We start from the raw sequence: 20,090 nt of genomic DNA on the forward strand, positions 1-20,090 counted from the left end.
AAGATGAAAGTGTTTTTAAATTGATTTCAAAAATTTAATTTTGATAATAATTTTTATATATTTAATTTTCAGAGCTTGTTTTTAATCCGAATATAACATATTTATATGTTTTTGGAATCAGCAAATGATGGAGAATAAGATAAACGTAAATTTGGATCGTTTTATAAATTTTTATTTTTTTTTACAATTTTCAGATTTTTAATGACCAAAGTCATTAATTAATTTTTAAGCCACCAAGCTGAAATGCAATACCGAAGTCCGGGCTTCGTCGAAGATTACTTGACCAAAATTTCAACCAATTTGGTTGAAAAATGAGGGCGTGACAGTGCCGCCTCAACTTTCACGAAAAGCCGGATATGACGTCATCAAAGACATTTATCAAAAAAATGAAAAAAACATTCGGGGATTTCATACCCAGGAACTCTCATGTCAAATTTCATAAAGATCGGTCCAGTAGTTTAGTCTGAATCGCTCTACACACACACACACACACACACACAGACACACACACATACACCACGACCCTCGTTTCGATTCCCCCTCGATGTTAAAATATTTAGTCAAAACTTGACTAAATATAAAAAGCAGCAATTTCACGTCTTAGTTTTCGAAAGAAATCCCCCCCCCCCCCCCCCTTCTCACCCATTTGAAGGATCAATTAATAAGATCGACTGCGTTTAACGAATTGAGCATTTTTACACCATTTTATTTTAGTAAGACAGACAATGTCAGCAAAGTGGAATGAACAAACAAAACTGGCATTTAGTAAGTATATTTTTATTCAGTTGCTCAGAGGTTGACTAGCTTTAGAAGCCGCCATCATACGTGTGCAGGCTCTGGAACTCTGTACTCTAATGAGATGCTGCGGCGGATGGTAAACTGTGACCACGTGACAGACTGGAGGAGCCCCAGCACCACGGGATAGAAACACACAATGGCGAACATCACGTCCTTCACGCCTTCCGCTTCGGGGAAGCTCAGCAAACCGTCCTGAAACAAACAATATTTATCATATCTGAGAAGGAAGAAAAAGGAAAGTAAGAGCTCTAAATGCATACAACATGTGTGATACTCGGAGTCAGTGATAGTTACAGTGCAGATCTATAATAACAAGTGACTGCCCTTCATTCCCTCATATTTGTCATAAATAATGAATGTTCTGACGGCAATACAGCAATTAATGTCAAACGATTAATGTGTCTGCAAATGTTTCCAGCCATAATTAAGAGTCGATGCTGGTGTTTCAGTAATTGATAGCAACCGTTGAAAGGCGACTTGTGTGTATACTTGCACACGTTTAGAATGTTTACACAAAGCAGGACGTTGCATCAACATGTATCACGGAAAACAATCTCCGAAAGACGATGGTAAGGAAAAGTCGCCAATCCCGGAACAGTCGGCAAACTTGGAACACCTCAATATACGATCAACGGGAAACAATTCATGAACAATTGTTTTGCAGAAATGTCTGGTGACATTCCTTGATATTATTCCAGGGAAAAAAATGACTACCGCGGCAAAACAAAAAAAACGGTACGTTTTTTAAACTTTTCTTTCTTCTTCTTCTTATTTCTACCGTCTACAATTCGTATTATTACTCTTTATCTATATACGTTCACATAAAATGTTGATTGCTGTGATAAACCTTCATAGATTTGCAATAATTTGAACGGAGAAAAAGATTTGAAACGTCACGTGTATCCAACAGAAAAACGCGAAATCCATGCAGGTGCCATGCGGCAATGATGGAACACATAAGAGAGGCAAACGGCATGGAACAGTGTTCCAGCTTTGCTGCAATCTCTTCCATCTTACCCTCATCAAACAATAAACAGAACACTGCTGTTTTATTCACGTATTCAATTATCTTTTCGGTTTTGTTGTGTTTTTCCCTTCTATAAGTTTTATTGAATGATTGATTGATTTGTTTGACAGTATTATGAGACCCGAACGGCGGTGGTTACCAGAAGAAATGGGCTGCGCTTTGTCGGCAGTGAAAAACGGAGATATGGGTTTGCGTTGCGCATCAAGAGCATATGGTGTTACTGTCACAAATCTTAAAAGTCATTTAGAAGCAAAAAAACCAAATGTGCAAAAGAAGAAGTAAAGTTCACAGGAAGACCTTCTACATTAACACCAGAGATAGAACAAGAACTATTCAATAGCATTCTTGAAGCTGAAATAAATTTACCAACGTCACCCCCAGCGTTGTTTTGTACACTGGACATGGAGATTCTGGTCATTATTATTGCTTGGTTTCAGTAGCAAATGTCCTGCAACGCACACCCACAAACTCGTCGAAGAGAACATCACGAAAAAAACAATCTGAAATCATCACATCTTCTCCTCACAAGCAAAAGCTGGAGATTTCACTTGCAAAAAGGCGTGCAGGTCAACAGAAAAGCGGAAAGAATGAAGCTACAAAATCTTCTGCTCAGAAAAACAAGAGGGGAATATCTTCTGATCAGAGGGAAAAAAGGAGAACATTCTCGACGATGCGTTCTATCCTGGAGGAAAGCACTTGGTACTGCTTCATGTGTGGCACCAACTCCCCTGAGAACATGATACAGTGCCAGAAGTGCACGCAGTGGGCACACGAGGACTGCGCTGACAGCAGCGGACAAAAGGACTTCGAAATTTGCACTTAGCAATTTTTGTGTGTCTGCAAAATCAGTTTCTTAAATCTGTTCTTAGTTATTTGCTTTGAGACTTTATGCGTAATGATTTTTACATTTAGTCAATTGGGCAGGTAGCCCTTTTATATCTATTTGTCAACAGAAGAGGGGTACAAATGAAGCTGCGAAATTTCGTGGTACTGCTTCATGTGCGGCACCAACTCCCCTGAGGATATGTTATAGTGCCAGAAGTGCACACAGTGTAATCACACGATGACTGCGCTGACAGTAGAAGACAAAGGACATTGTCTGCGAAATCGGTTCCTTGCCTATTTTTTTCTGTTGTTGTTTTTTAAGGTTTTTTTTTTCTCAGTCCTTTTTATAGACCTAGCCCTTATTTATCTTTTTGTTTTACATTTAAGACTTAAATTGTTATCCGATTTGTTATTTCCTTGGTAAAAATCTAAATATGATATTGAAAAAAAGACATTTAAATAAAATGGCTTAATCAAAATGTTATAACGTATTTATTTATCTTGTGTGTGTGGCAATGTGTGCTTGTTTGTGTGTGAATGAGAGTGTGTGGGTGTATATGTGTGTGTGAGAGACGCAGACAGAGCTAGAAAGAGAGTCAGGGTGTGTTTGTATGTGTTCCGAGTTTGACAACACAGTGTTCCACTTTACACACCCATGCGTCCAACCTGGAACAAATGCAGACATTTTTATTATGATCAGTCTGATGAGTTGCGTGACTTTTATTTTATATTATGTGGTTCGTTTATTTACTGATAGAGTCTAGTATGTGACAATATAAATAACGCTTTGCAATATCCATTTTTTTGTCTGGTACGGCTGTTTCTCCTTAACTCTGTTCCAGGTTTAGCGACTTTCCCCTAAGTAATTTTCTGCAGATGTTTTCAACAATCTAACATAGTGCCTTGAGTTGAGAATCTTAATCAGTCAAATAAGACAGAGCGCTCTTTTAAGTTCTGAAAAACAAAGAGATGTAAGCGCTCTAAATGCAAACGACACGTGCAACAAGAGTACGTGAGAGTTACGCGGAACCAATCTCCTGGGACCCGATAAAACAACAAGCATTGAAATGAGCAAGCGACTTCATCCTTAAAATAGGATGACCGCCGCAAGCTCATATTATGTTCCATGCCTCATTCTCCAAGGAACTCTAACTCAGTAACACTTTCGCACACAGTTAAACACATACAAGAACCAGCTTTTATTCCCTTTCACTGATAATATCAGTTGTGTCTATGACCTTATCCACTCATTTTTATTATTCTGATCATGTCCCGATCCACAAGTAACACAGCGCGTGATTTTTCTGCATCTTTATTCCAGAACTTGGCACATGGTAGTGTGCTTGACTGAGTGCTCGGCGGAAGTGCTCTCATTCCCAGAAAACATTTTACTAAATACTGAGTTGTGCCAAGTTCTGGAATAAAGATGCAGAAAACACACGCGCTGTGTTACTTGTCTTTCTGTTAAGCAAGGAAGAATACTACAATACCTTGAGTTGTTCGTATCCAAAGTGGTTGAGGACGGCGACCACCAACATGGGGGACAAGGAGTTGGCTGGCTTGACCACCAGGGCGTTGGCTCCGTACACAGTCGACGATATCGGGTGTCTGCGAAAAGGACATGCATATATATAGCTATTCTGATGGACACGTGGGGGAATTCGGGGGCTGTGATTGGATGGTCTCACACATCCCTTTTCCGATCATCAAAGCATAACGATACAAAAGTTGGCCATTTTTGCCGATATCCAAACGATATCGGCAATAACAAAGACGCGTGGTTCCGGTTTCTTCCACGTGTATAAAGTACACGCATACCTCGCCAGGTTTGTTTCTGTCACTCTGTGACTAGTCGACAGACGATGCCATTTGCTTTGTGTGTGTTTTTGTTGTTGCTTACTGTACATGACATAGGCCCTACATTACGTGTAAAATCCAGTTCTTTAACAGGCAACAAACCTTGCAAATTTCCAGAAGCTGCAATCTGAAGCGACCTATCTCGGATTCTAGCAGACGATCTCTCCAATGTTTAACACAAAATCAGCAAACTCTCCTGTCACATAGAACGTCCATTGTATAGTGCAATGTTGAAATGAAGTTACCGGTCTGAAACATTTCGTCGTTTCTTCTGAGACAATCCTTGTTCTCTTATCATCTACAGATTTACCGCTGTCTTCACCACGCGAATTCCCAACAGAAGTCAGACTTTCGAACATACAATCTACGTAGGCAAGCATGATACGTCATGACGTCATATGATTCCTAACTAACATATTGACGTAATGCTAAGCATCCGGTTATCTCGAGTTTTCTCCGTAATACATGTCCGTGGGTTTTTCAATGTTCGGTTATTTCCGTGGCTAATTCATGCGGAAAGGGAACCGTCGTCTGCAATCAACGACATGGACCATTCTGGTACTTGTCGCTGACAAAAACATGATTCTAACACAGAATTTAATGTCAGAATAGCTATATAAACGCTATTGTGTTTTCAGCGTAGCAATAGGGTCCGATATTTAGACTCGAACAAGTATAATGCGACTCGTCTTCGACTCGTCGGCATTATACTTGTCTCGTCTAAATATCGGGCCCTATTGCTACGCTGAAAACACAATAGCTGTTAATACTGTACGCATCAAGCGTCAAAGGTTCTATAACACGTGTTCACCAAGTGACTGTTTTCCATCCAAAAAATCAGTAGTTGGTTATTCAGCTCCAGAGCTGGCCTGTTAAACCATGGTACGTGAGAGTGATTTTTATTTTTTAACCGAGATATTTTAACCATACAAATTGAGTTCGTTGATAAATATCGTTTCCAAATATATTCTTGGCCTGCAGATAAAGATTTAGGAAATACTTTCACATTGTGATTGTTTACGTTCATTACATTACACGCGTTACATGGAAACCAGAGGATGTGACATGGATTTACTGAATACTAACAATTAAAAAAAGAAGAAGACAAAAATGTATGCGTTGTTGAATGTCTGTATCAGAATCTAACTGGAGTATTAATGACAAAAGTGAAGTGAAGACATTCTATTTGCTATTGAAGTTACATCATAATCATTTAAAGGACTAAGAATGCATGTCACAAAAAGGTATTCAGCGCTGGAGAACAACGCTTATATACATGGAGACAATGTACCGTACGTACTACGTTCACGTCATGATTTCAATATGAGGCTGGGGTACAGGGGCTGACGAGGCGGCCCTCGGAGGATGCTCTTGACACTGAGATTTGAAAGGGGTACTTTGGGTCTGTCCGTGAGAAAAAAAAGGTACATTTACCGGGCAAGGGGGGGGGGGGGGGGGGGAGGGTTCGGGGTTCTCAGAACCAAGGACTACCCCCCCCTCCCCCACCCCCTAGATCCAGCGGCCCTGACGATACATGTGGACTTACTCTAGTGTCGTTCTTATTACTGACGCTCTTACGGTTTGAAGAATGTTGCAAGCACGGGAGCTGGGCGAACAATAACTGTGAGATGTATGTCAACTTACTTTCTGCCGTACTTCTCTCTGTCGTGGTCAGATATGTCCGATAGTGGCATGTTGAATAGTGAATTTGAAGCTCCTGTAAAACTCCTGTGAAATAAAATAAAGAAGGTATTAGACTAAAAACTGTAAAGAAGCAAGGACAAGAAATAAAGAAAGCAGTCAGACCTACAGACACAGGCAAACACACACAGACAGGCAGACACACGCACGCACGCGCGCACACTTACTGACACTGACGGCAAACAAACACACACACACACACACACACACACGGCACACACACACACACACACACACACACACACACACACACACACACACACACACACACACACACACACACACACACACACAGGCACACACACATACACAGGCACAAAACTGAATTCGATAGTGACGTGCCTGTGAGAGAAACCGTTTTTACATTTAGTCAAGTTTTGACTAAATGTTTTAACATAGAGGGGGAATCGAGACGAGGGTCGTGGTGTATGACAGTATGTGTGTGTGTGTGTGTGTGTGTGTGTGTGTGTGTGTGTGTGTGTGTGTGTGTGTGTAGAGCGATTCAGAGAAAACTACTGGACCGATCTTCATGAAACTTGACATGAGAGATCCTGAGTATGGTATCTCCAGATTTTTATTTTTTTATTTTTTTATAGCTTTGATGACGTCATATCCGGCTTTTCGTAAAAGTTGAGGCGGCACTGTCACGCTTTCATTTTTCAACCAAATTGGTTGACATTTTGGTCAAGTAATCTTCGACAAAGCCCGGACTTTGGTATTGTATTTCAGCTTGGAGGCTTAAAAATAAATTGGTGAGTTTGCTCATTAAAGTTGTCATTAAAATCGATTTTTCGCAAACCGACTTAAAATTGATTGCATCGTATTCTTCATCATATTCTGAATCTAAAAATATATACATATGTCATGTTTACTCTTAAAATGTGATCACAATTAACGAAAATAGATTAATTAGTCTTACGATAAAAATTTAAGAAATCGATCCAAAAAAGATTTCATCTTATTCTTTATCATTTCCTGATTCCAAAAACATATAGATATGATAGGTTGTATTCAAAACAAGCTTCGAAAGTTAACAAGAATACAGAAAAGCGCGCTTTCCTGCTTAGCACAATACGCTACTGCACTATTCTGGCGTGTTAATTTCACTGCGTTTTGCACGTGGAAGGTGAGCGACTTCCTTCTCGCGGGGATTGACGAAGCTGTACTGTCTTTGTGAAAAACTACAGTGCGTTCAGTTTCCTGATTCCGTGAGTTTGACAGCTTGACTAAATGTAGTAATTTGGCCTTACGCGACTTGTTTTAATTTTTGGTCATTAATGTTTCGGCTTATCGACTCACACTCCACCCCATTCTCCCCCACCCACCCCCACTGGTAACATGATTTAATAACTGTCAACATTATTATGACCTTGTGAGCACAAGCTATGAACTTAATGGCCCCCAACTACGTGACTTATATTTGTATATCAGTATGTTAAAAGGTACATTCCTTCCCGTGAACATCATCGCCATGGATCAGCCCAGGCTGTTACGTGGGATAGGAGCACAGGACTATAATATGAAATCTTATCCTTATCCTTTCTATTCGGAACGAAAGCTGGCTTTAAAACCAGTTTTTCGCCATCGGCGTGGGTTGGACCCTCACTTTAGGCGAGGGATTCATTCCCCAGAGTCAACTTTGTGCAGACTCTCCTCGGTGTCCGTACATCCCCGTGTGCACGCATGCGCACGATAAAGATATCAAGTTCACAGCAACAGTCTCAGGGCTTGGAAACATAGACACAAACACATGCAGGAAAAAGGAAACAAAAATGGGAAGCGCCGTACTGTATGGCAGCTCGCTTTCCCCAGTGAAAAAGCAGGGGAGGTGTGTATCTTTAAAGAAACAAGAGATCAATGCACACATTACGGTTCAGGCCAGCAGATGCTACCCTTCCATCAATAAAACCCCAGTCATCGACCTTGTTTTTTTTTTTACACCCTGACACGAAGACTACATGTACATTGTTTTGCAAAACTAGGCCTATATCCCAACACAGGTGTAGCAGAAATAGCATTGCTAGTCAGAAAATGAAATTATCATCGTTTTGTGAACATGTGAATGTTTCATTTTGTAGGGTAAACGTTCCAAATAATTCTGTTACGTTTCAATTTTTTTTAAATGTTTTTAATTTTTGTTTTATTTTTATGTTTTACACAACAGAGCACACACACACACACACACACACACACACACACACACACACACACACACACACACACACACACACACACACACACACACACAGGGCCGGACCAAATGAGTTGTAAGGGGGGGTTCCTCCTTTTTTGGGGGGGCAAATCAAGCGCGCGCCTGCAAAGCAGGCGCGCGAACTAGGGGGGTCCGGGGGCATGCTCCCCCGGAAAATTTTTGAAAAACGGTTAAAATCTGTGCAATCTGGTGCATTCTGGGCCTTGTTTTGAGGGTTAAGAGCAGCATTGTTTTGGTGCTAAAACTAGTAAAAGTCAAAGCAAGGTACATGCTTTTTCCAGGGGTGGGGTTCCGGAACCCCTGGAACCCCCCCCCTGGGTCCGGCCCTGCACACACACACACACACACACACACACACACACACACACACACACACACACACACACACACACACACATCCCTCCAGTAACTCTACACTCTCAGCTCAAGGCACCACATACACTGTACTTACGTATCTATGAGTATGAAGAGCATCAGTATCCAGGGGTTGGACCTGCCTATGAAGAAGAACATGATGAAACCGCTACAGATCTTGAGGATGAAACTACAGCGGATGATGCGAAAATACCCAAAGTGGCCCACCACTGGCGCCCCAAACACTATCATCATCTGCACAGCAAAATAGTTGATCAAATCAGTTAATAAACAAAGTTCGGAAATAACTCTGTTGGGGCTGTAGCGGTCGTGAAGGTGTTGTTTCTCTTGGAAAAATTGAGGGGTTCATACACGTAAACTCCCACTCGTGCAATACTCGAGTGTGCGGATGTGTTGCAACCTATGAACGCTTAAGAAAATTAAACCTTTCCTTCGCTGGCTGTGGTTAGGCACTTAGTGAAATGTAAAGCTCATATCTCATCTTTTGCCACAGGTAGGAACCTTTTGGCTACACCCGTGCGTGTACCCAAATTCTAAGCTGCACACCAAATTTTAAGCTCAATCGACCCATACATACCAGAGATCTAAGTCCGGACAAACAGACAGACAAACAAACAGACAAACAGAGTGAAACCTATACACCCCCGAATATACGGGGGTGTTAAGACACAGACACAAGAGCCTTCAACACACCCCTCCAAGGGTTCCAGTGAAGCTGTAGAAGATACTGCGGACAGCTGTGGGCACCTGGGTGGAGGGGATCAAGTAATCACACACGATGGCCGTGAAGTTGGACAGGAAAGTCTTGTGAAATTCCTGAAAGAAGTTCGTGATCACGAAGGCCAGGAAATTCTTCTCTGACAGGATCTGAATAGGATCGAAAGAGAAATTAAATTTAGTTAGATCAAATGTGTTTTAATACTCGACTCATGCTCATACCCGCTAAGCATCCCAAGCATTCCACGATGCTGAAAGTTAATCTGAAAACGCAACTATAAGACCTCGTATCATACCCGAACGCTACTGCATTTAGAGGGTCACCTAAAACCAGTCCCAAAATCAGTCCCAAAATCAGTCACATAGTGCACCGAAATGGTAATACATGTACATATAACTTGATCAGACGCTGTACTAATGCAGCAGCGAATTCGAACTATTGGTGATACATGTACATCATACCCCCCCCCCCCCCCTCTCCTGTCCCCATACATGCACACACCTCGATCCATACACATACAACATTTTCTCCTTCACGTGTTCCTACTGCCCCCCCCCCCCCCCCACACACACACACACAAACATCACGTCACTCTCACCCACACCCACTCCATCCTTTTTACATTTAGTCAAGTTATGACTAAATGTTTTAACATCGAGGGGGGAATCGAGACGAGGGTCGTGGTGTATGTGTGTGTGTCTGTGCGTGTGTGTGTGTGTGTGTGTGTGTGTGTGTGTGTGTGTAGAGCGATTCAGACTAAACTACTGGACCGATCTTTATGAAATTTGACATGAGAGTTCCTGGGTATGATATCCCCGGACCTTTTTTTCATTTATTCGATAAATGTCTTTGATGACGTCATATCCGGCTTTTTGTGAAAGTTGAGGCGGCACTGTCACGCCCTCATTTTTCAACAAAATTGGTTCAAATTTTGGTCAAGTAATCTCCGACGAAGCCCGGACTTCGGTATTGCATTTCAGCTTGGTGGCTTAAAAATTAATTAATGACTTTGGTCATTAAAAATCTGAAAATTGTAAAAAAAAATTTGTTTTATAAAACGATCCAAATTTACGTTCATCTTATTCTTCATCATTTTCTGATTCCAAAAACATATAAATATGTCATATTTGGATGAAAAACAAGCTCTGAAAATTAAATATATAAAAATTATTATCAAAATTTCTTTTTCGAAATCAATTTAAAAACACTTTCATCTTATTCCTTGTCGGTTCCTGATTCCAAAAACATATAGATATGATATGTTTGGATTAAAAACACGCTCAGAAAGTTAAAACGAAGAGAGGTACAGAAAAGCGTGCTATCCTTCTCAGCGCAACGAATACCCCGCTCTTGTCAATTTCACTGCCTTTGCCACGGGCGGTGGAGTGACGATGCTACGAGTATACGGTCTTGCTGCGTTGCGTTGCCTTCAGTTTCATTCTGTGAGTTCGACAGCTACTTGACTAAATGTTGTATTTTCGCCTTACGCGACTTGTTATTATTTAGTCAAGTTTTGACTAAATATTTTAACATCGAGGGGGAATCGAAACGAGGGTCGTGGTGTATGTGCGTGCGTGTGTGTGTGCGTGTGTGTGTGTGTCTGTGTGTGTGTGTAGAGCGATTCAGACTAAACTACTGAACCGATCTTTATGAAATTTGACATGAGAGTTCCTGGGTATGAAATCCCCATACGTTTTTTTCATTTTTTTGATAAATGTCTTTGATGACGTCATATCTGGCTTTTCGTGAAAGTTGAGGCGGCACTGTCACGCCCTCATTTTTCAACCAAATTGGTTGAAATTTTGGTCAAGTAATCTTCGACGAAGCCCGGACTTCGGTATTGCATTTCAGCTTGGCGGCTTAAAAATTAATTAATGACTTTGGTCATTAAAAATCTGAAAATTGTAAAAAAAAATAAAAATTTATAAAACGATCCAAATTTACGTTTATCTTATTCTCCATCATTTGCTGATTCCAAAAACATATAAATATGTTATATTCGGATTAAAACCAAGCTCTGAAAATTAAATATATAAAAATTATTATCAAAATTAAATTGTCGAAATCAATTTAAAAACACTTTCATCTTATTCCTTGTCGGTTCCTGATTCCAAAAACATATAGATATGATATGTTTGGATTAAAAACACGCTCAGAAAGTTAAAACAAAGATCGGTACAGAAAAGCGTGCTATCCTTCTTAGCGCAACTACTACCCCGCTCTTCTTGTCAATTTCACTGCCTTTGCCATGAGCGGTGGACTGACGATGCTACGAGTATACGGTCTTGCTGAAACTATGGCATTGCGTTCAGTTTCATTCTGTGAGTTCGACACTTACTTGACTAAATATTGTATTTTCGCCTTACGCGACTTGTTATATTTAGTCAAGTTTTGACTAAATATTTTAACATCGAGGGGGAATCGAAACGAGGGTCGTGGTGTATGTGCGTGTGTGTGTCTGTCTGTCTGTGTGTGTGTGTGTGTGTGTGTCGAGCGATTCAGACTAAACTACTGGACCGATCTTTATGAAATTTGACATGAGAGTTCCTGGGTATGAAATCCCCGAACGTTTTTTTCATTTTTTTGGATAAATGTCTTTGATGACGTCATATCTGGCTTTTCGTGAAAGTTGAGGCGGCACTGTCACGCCCTCATTTTTCAACCAAATTGGTTGAAATTTTGGTCAAGTTTTGACTTAATATTTTAACATCGAGGGGGAATCGAAACGAGGGTCGTGGTGTATGTGCGTGTGTGTGTGTGTCTGTGTGTGTGTGTGTGTGTGTGTGTGTGTGTGTGTGTGTGTGTAGAGCGATTCAGACTAAACTACTGGACCGATCTTTATGAAATTTGACATGAGAGTTCCTGGGTATGAAATCCCCGAACGTTTTTTTCATTTTTTTGATAAATGTCTTTGATGACGTCATATCCGGCTTTTCGTGAAAGTTGAGGCGGCACTGTCACGCCCTCATTTTTCAACCAAATTGGTTGAAATTTTGGTCAAGTAATCTTCGACGAAGCCCGGACTTCGGTATTGCATTTCAGCTTGGTGGCTTAAAAATCAATTAATGACTTTGGTCATTAAAAATCTGAAAATTGTAAAAAAAAAAAAAAAAAATTTATAAAACGATCCAAAGTTACGTTTATCTTATTTTCCATCATTTGCTGATTCCAAAAACATATAAATATGTTATATTCGGATTAAAAACAAGCTCTGAAAATTAAATATATAAAAATTATTATCAAAATTAAATTCTCGAAATCAATTTAAAAACACTTTCATCTTATTCCTTGTCGGTTCCTGATTCCAAAAACATATAGATATGATATGTTTGGATTAAAAACACGCTCAGAAAGTTAAAACAAAGATCGGTACAGAAAAGCGTGCTATCCTTCTTAGCGCAACTACTACCCCGCTCTTCTTGTCAATTTCACTGCCTTTGCCATGAGCGGTGGACTGACGATGCTACGAGTATACGGTCTTGCTGAAAAATGGCTTTGCGTTCAGTTTCATTCTGTGAGTTCGACAGCTACTTGACTAAATATTGTATTTTCGCCTTACGCGACTTGTTTTGTGGTTGGGAAGAGGCTGTAGCGCGCCCTTTTAATCAGTAAAAGAATAAAACAATATACAACAAACTTGGTGTCTGTATGGTATGTTTGACTGTACATGACGCTGGAACATTGGTCTGTAACAACTGAATTGTTACTTTTGTCACGAGGTCTTACATTACATTGATGGACAATAATAAAAATTGTTAGGCATTGCCCACATCATTCTTACTTGCCAGGTCTTAAGCCAGTACGGCTCCTGACTTGCACTTTCCTCCTCCACCGCCTTCTCCTCCACGTGTTCCTTCTGCGCCTTGATGTCCCAGACCGTGTGCGCGTTCAGCCCCGTGTAGATCATCAGGGACATGCCTGCCAGCGCCACGAAGAACGCCGTGATCTGAAAGGCCACGAAGTTCTGCAGACTGTCGGACGTGTACTCGACAAACAGGATGGTGTTGTGGCCCAACATTCCGGCCATCTGGGCGTACCTGAAGGATGATGATGAAAGCAAGATGAGTTTTATGGAGTATAATTACAGTTGATTCTGCCGGCCTAGCGACCACATCTCCAAAACGACCCCCTTCCAATTACGACAACCCATAAAGGTCCTCAACAATTTGTTTGCAATATAATTCACCTTTCCATAGCCACCACTTGTCTTGCATGACCACTTTTCCGTCGGTTACTTGGGTGGTCGTTATATACAGGTTCGACTGTATTTGTCTTTCAGGACTTATGATGACATCTCGGCATGCCGGAAAGACTGAAGAAAGACGGGTAGTTATCTTAAGTTTCCCTTATTTGGGAACGTATGAGACTTTCAACTTTTAAACGAACGTTCGTGACTCTGCAAAGTGTGTTGCTCGTGGTAGCATTATCCACACGACAACTTGATGCCACTCGTACACAATGTTGCATACAGGAGCAGTACAGACTTTGCTAAGAACTGAGACCAGCAGTACTTTAAAAAAAAACACCAGACTTTGCTCAGGCAGAAAGAAGAGTACTGTGGTTTTACAAAAAGACAGTGTAATGTGCTTAGAAGCAAGAGTATAAGTAGGTACACTTTGCTAAGAAGAAAGAGTAGCATTGTGTAATGTCAAACCTGGTGAGACGCAGCCTGTCCTGTTGATCAGTAGAAATCTCCGTGAACAAGCAACACAAGGCCAAGCCGATGAAGGTGTACATGGTATCATAGAGACTCAACGCCACAATGAGATGTACCCCCACCATCCAGTCAGAAGTCCCGAACTGGAACCACGGGATCATGAAGGAGATCGCCAAGAAGGGAGCCGTGTACAGAATACTCTCTCTCCTCGTTCTCGTGATGGTGAACTTGGCGTTGTCCTGAAGGACGGCGAAGAGAGGATCGTTGATGGCGTTCCAGATGAGAAAGAGGAACTGGGCGAAGTGGAACCACGACTCCTGGATGTGGTAGCGGTTGAGGAAGACCTTGACGTAGTAGAAGTTGAAGGTGTGGTGAATCATGGTCATACCCAGACTGGAGGCGCAGTACGCCAGCATGCGTCTGTTCAACGTCGTCGTGGACATTTTGGTTGAGGAGCACACCGAATTCCTGGGCGAAGAGTTCAGGTGCACTTGCTTAGTGGGTTGGATTTTTTGGCGAGATGGGGTGTCCCTGGTCGAGTATTTCAACTGATATCCGCTCGACCTGCCGGCACTTGCACCTCTGAATGAGAGTATCAGTCTGAGACTTCAATTAACCTCTTGTAACTTTACCTGTCTCCACCTCTATTTGCTTCAGGGATATATAAAACAAATTTACCTGCTGTGTTTGAAGTTTGTTAGCGGGTTGTTTAGTGGTCGAATACTGCATTCAGAGAGATTGATTCATTGTTGATTTCCTATCACGGTCACATTTCAACAGCATGGTGATTTGCACAATTTATAAAGCCACGTGAATGTGTTGGAAACTCTGTCCCTTTGGTGATCCGAAGAAATAGATAACAACAACCGCTGTTAACCCGTGCGGGAACGCTGGTGCATGAATTGCCTGTTTGCTGATGGCCTAAAATCAGTCACTAAAATGTGTTCACTCTCTAGCTCCCGTTACAAATATATAGAGTGAAATCAGACAACAAAATTCTGTTCATTTTTATTATCTCTTCTGCTAAGCACACAGACCCATAAAAAGCTTCTGGCTGGTGTTGCATAATAAAGTTGTTTGTTCACTTCATTCCTGTCGAAAGCGTGTCTCGGCCGATATTCCAGCTTAGAAATGTGCTCCTTGTGTAGCTTGTGTCAAACATGCATAGTGAGATCATTCAGTAAGATGCACTCGCTTTCCGGCTCTCTTCTGCTTAGCCTGCACTGAGATCTGTTAAATATGTTTGACTAATGTTACACAGTCAGCTTGTTCGTTCACTTACTTTCATTTTTTGGAATGTGGCGGTGGACATTCAAACACAGAAAGGTCACAGTTATATCTTCAAACTGTAGACAAATGCAATATCAGTCTATCTCAGTTGAATGTGTTCGATGCAACCATTCGATCGCACATCACTAGTCTTTGTTGCAGTCTGGGCTACGCACGCCTGAGTTGGAAAACTGATCTTTACACTCAAACATCAACACGTGGCTATGACTTCCAAAGTGCAGTTAAATTTAAAACAACTAACACTGAGCTGCCCTCCTCGAAAATTCGTTCACGAAGAAAAGAATGACGTCCCAGAACTTAGCACGATATAAAATGTCCCCTCAAGAACAAAATGACAATTAAATACGATCAAATACTCCAATGGTGGTCCTCTCCTGGTGGGGTGATTTTAATCACACTATGTTTGATCACCTTAGCAGAAACCATGACTCATTAGCAGGTACGACCTTGATGAGGTGGTGAGGACAATCAAATCAATTAGAAAGATGTATACAACAGCTTATACCAGCAAGAAGGTTCATCATGAGCACACCATCGGGTCTTAGTTCGATCTCCGAAATTCATAGGCACTGGAATCTATGTTGGATATAAAAATGATTTGCTGTTGTATCTTTCCCCTCCTTGTGCTAGAATGTAAAGAGGAAAGTTGACTCAGTTACGGTATGTGGTATTTAAAAAAAAAGAACTATCATATGCATGCAAACTGTCAAGTTGTTGACGGAGTTCCTTTTGCAGAGAGAGAGAGAGAGAGAGAGAGGGTGGAGAGAGAGAGAGAGAGAGAGAGAGAGAGAGAGAGAGAGAGAGAGAGAGAGAGAGAGAGAGAGAGAGAGAGAGAGAGAGAGAGAGTACAACGAATACGAATACAAAAGTGTAGTTGCCATAGGCCATCAGCCCCTTTGCAATGGGAATATTGGTTTGAGACCAATGTCAATGTGACCGATCGCGTTGCCGGACAACGACGCTGTTTATGTCAACACAAGGGCTCAGAGACATTCACTGTCTGGCTCCAGTCTCGAGTAATGTTCGTATCACGCGCATAGTCATACAAGTCTGTTATTAGTTGCTCAATTTCTCCTTTGAAACGGGTCCAGTCAGTTCACTTGCTGCCCTATCCGAAGGGAAAGCATACCCCGTCTCATGTCCTCCGACGTTGTATTTGCAACAACTGGGCAGAGGGGCACGAACCAAAAGTGGGTGCTTCCCAAACGAGAGAGAACAAACCGCGGGTACTGATTCGTTGAAATCACGACAAATCTCAATTTCAACCAATCCAACACCGCGGCTGGCTCCCGACCGGTTGGTAATTTTCTCGTGCACCTCATCCCTGGTATCACGTCATACGTTCAGGTTACAAACATTTCACAGTCAAACACTAGCAAACAATCGTCACTTTTAGACAGTAGCGTTTTCTTGCCATCTTTGGTTTGATACACTATTTTCTGAAACCTATTGTCCCTGAACTTAGATTGTAGTTTCGTTTTCTTATTCTCAGGCAGCGCTGAAAGTATATCTAACAACGGAGCTTCTTTTGCCCCATCTCCAGAAGACTGTTGTCAATGTTTTCGGTCACACAACTTGTTTGTTGATACACAGCGCCTCTGGGGACCCGCTGCCGAACTGCTGAAGACTGCGGACTTCATGGCAGCCACCGACCTGACGATATGACAGCCATGACTGAATATCGAACGCAGAAGAAGAACAAGAAAATTGGTTGATTAAAATCAACATGGCCGAAGCAATGTTTTCATAAAAGAAGCGGTATTGTACGGGCACATGTTGAATTTGGGTTACATGTGTTGCAGAGTATTTGAAAATCCGTAGGCATAAAATCATGCAAAGAAGAGTGATAGGTCCCTGTTGTGAATATAGTCAAGTGGATAAATTGATTACTTATGTTTCACACTAGTTTTGCTGTTACAGCAGTCCCTCTCATGAACGGACACCCTTGGGCTAGTGCAAGCCCCCCGCGGGTTAGGGGGAGTCCCATATTGGTTGGGACGAGGAAGAATTTACCCGATGCTCCCCAGCATGTCGTAAGAGGCGACTAACGGATTCTGTTTCTCCTTTTACCCTTGTTAAGTGTTTCTTGTATAGAATATAGTCAATTTTTAAAAAAAAAGATTTTAGTCAAGCAGTATGTAAGAAATGTTAAGTCCTTTGTACTGGAAACTTGCATTCTCCCAGTAAGGTAATATGTTGTACTACGTTGCAAGCCCCTGGAGCAAATTTTTGATTAGTGCTTTTGTGAACAAGAAACAATTGAGAAGTGGCTCTATCCCATCTTCCCCCTTCCCACGTCGCGATATAACCTTCGTGGTTGAAAACGACGTTAAACACCAAATAAAGAAAGAACAAGTCGCGTAAGACGAAATTACTACATTTAGTCAAGCTGTGGAACTCACAGAATGAAACTGAACGTAGTCCGCCGGTAGTGCAAAAGGCAGCGAAAGTGACGAGCCTGTTTGGCGCGGTAGCGATTGCGCTGTGCTTTACTGTACCTCTCTTCGTTTTAACTTTCTGAGCGTGTTTTTAATCCAAACATATCATATCTATATGTTTTTGGAATCAGGAACCGACAAGGAATAAGATGAAATAGTTTTTAAAACGATTTCAAAAATTTAATTTTGATCATAATTTTTATATTTTTAATTTTCAGAGCTTGTTTTTAATCCAAATATAACATATGTATATGTTTTTGGAATCAGAAAATGACGAAGAATAAGATGAAATTGTTTTTGGATCGTTTAATAAAAAAATAATTTTAATTACAAGTTTCCGATTTTTAATGACCAAACTTACTCATTAGTTTTTAAGCCACCAAGCTGAAATGCAATACCAAACCCCGGCCTTCGTCGAAGATTGCTTTGCCAAAATTTTAATCAATTTAATTGAAAAATGAGTGTGTGACAGTGCCGCCTCAACTTTTACAAAAAGCCGGATATGACGTCATCAAAGGTATTTATCGAAAAAATGAAAAAAAACGTCCGGGGATATCATACCCAGGAACTCTCATGTCAAATTTCATAAAGATCGGCCCACACACACACACACACACACACACATACACCACGACCCTCGTCTCGATTCCCCCCTCTATGTTAAAACATTTAGTCAAAACTTGACTAAATGTAACAAGTCGCGTAAGGCGAAAATACAATATTTAGTCAAGTAGCTGTGGAACTCACAGAATGAAACTGAACGCAACGCAACGCAGCAAGACCGTATACTCGTAGCATCGTCACTCCACCGCCCGTGGCAAAGGCAGTGCACGTGGAATTGACAAGAAGAGCGGGGTATTCGTTGCGCTGAGAAGGATAGCACGCTTTTCTGTACCTCTCTTCGTTTTAACTTTCTGAGCGTGTTTTTAATCCAAACATATCATATCTATATGTTTTTGGAATCAGGAACCGACAAGGAATAAGATGAAAGTGTTTTTAAATTGATTTCGAAAAAAAAAATGTGATAATAATTTTTATATATTTAATTTTCAGAGCTTGTTTTTAATCCGAATATAACATATTTATATGTTTTTGGAATCAGCAAATGATGGAGAATAAGATAAACGTACATTTGGATCGTTTTATAAAAAACATATTTTTTTTACAATTTTCAGATTTTTAATGACCAAAGTCATTAATTAATTTTTAAGCCACCACGCTGAAATGCAATACCGAACCCCGGGCTTCGTCGAAGATTACTTGACCAAAATTTGAACCAATTTGGTTGAAAAATGAGGGCGTGACAGTGCCGCCTCAACTTTCACGAAAAGCCGGATATGACGTCATCAAAGACATTTATCAAAAAAATGAAAAAAACGTTCGGGGATTTCATACCCAGGAACTCTCATGTCAAATTTCATAAAGATCGGTCCAGTAGTTTAGTCAGTGAATCGCTCTACACACACACACACACACACGCACGCACGCACACACGCACACACGCACGCACATACACCACGACCCTCGTTTCGATTCCCCCTCGATGTTAAAATATTTAGTCAAAACTTGACTAAATATAAAAACTGTAACTGATCTCGTGAGAACCGGGTAACAAAACGAGACATGAGTCACCTCTTCGGAATGCATTCCAATAGATGACCGCTCCTGCGGCCATCAAAAAGAAACGCGGCTCTATGTAGGTCAGGTGTGTCTTCTCGGTCATGCGAAGTAATAGCTCTGCATACCGGCGAGGGGCAAGCATTGACAAAGTAGAATGTGGTAGGACGGAAACGCTACACAATATAAAGTTGACACACACCTCTGTCGAGGCAACTTTTATCAACGGCTAGTGCAGTGCAACACAGTCTTGCGGAAGACTTCAGTAGTAATATGCTGTAAGATATTGATTATGTTGCACGGATTTCCTCGCCTGTAGTTCTATCGTAAGTTTATAGAGTAGCAAGCTGTGTCGATATAAACTTGAAGAACCGCGAGAACCATGATCGCCATGCAAGGGGTCATGTTGATGTAAGCTCTAAAAACAACCTACTCCTGCACAAACAGATAAATGCTAACCGTCTCCTAAATACTTTCACGTTTTCATTTGTTTGTCTGTCCTCTTCCAATCATACCACGACTGAACCCGACTTACCCCCTCCCCGTCCCCCCTCCCCAAAATAAATGTAGCTACA

At 41.2% G+C, this 20,090-nt stretch overlaps 1 protein-coding gene across 1 annotated transcript; it reads right to left on the reverse strand.

Annotated features, from left to right (window-relative positions):
* Nucleotides 1–627: 627 nt before the first annotated feature.
* Nucleotides 628–15,932, reverse strand: LOC138958926 (transmembrane protein 180-like). The gene is made up of 7 exons (XM_070330264.1): nt 14,168–15,932; nt 13,295–13,550; nt 9,489–9,662; nt 8,872–9,029; nt 6,152–6,235; nt 4,141–4,258; nt 628–990 (listed from the first exon to the last, which is right to left on the reverse strand). Exons 1-7 carry the CDS (start codon nt 14,611–14,613, stop codon nt 820–822), a joined length of 1,407 nt encoding a protein of 468 aa, XP_070186365.1. The 5' UTR covers nt 14,614–15,932; the 3' UTR covers nt 628–819.
* Nucleotides 15,933–20,090: the final 4,158 nt, after the last annotated feature.

The sequence above is a fragment of the Littorina saxatilis genome, linkage group LG2 (genome assembly GCF_037325665.1).
Source record: "Littorina saxatilis isolate snail1 linkage group LG2, US_GU_Lsax_2.0, whole genome shotgun sequence".
Lineage (NCBI taxonomy): Eukaryota > Metazoa > Mollusca > Gastropoda > Littorinimorpha > Littorinidae > Littorina > Littorina saxatilis.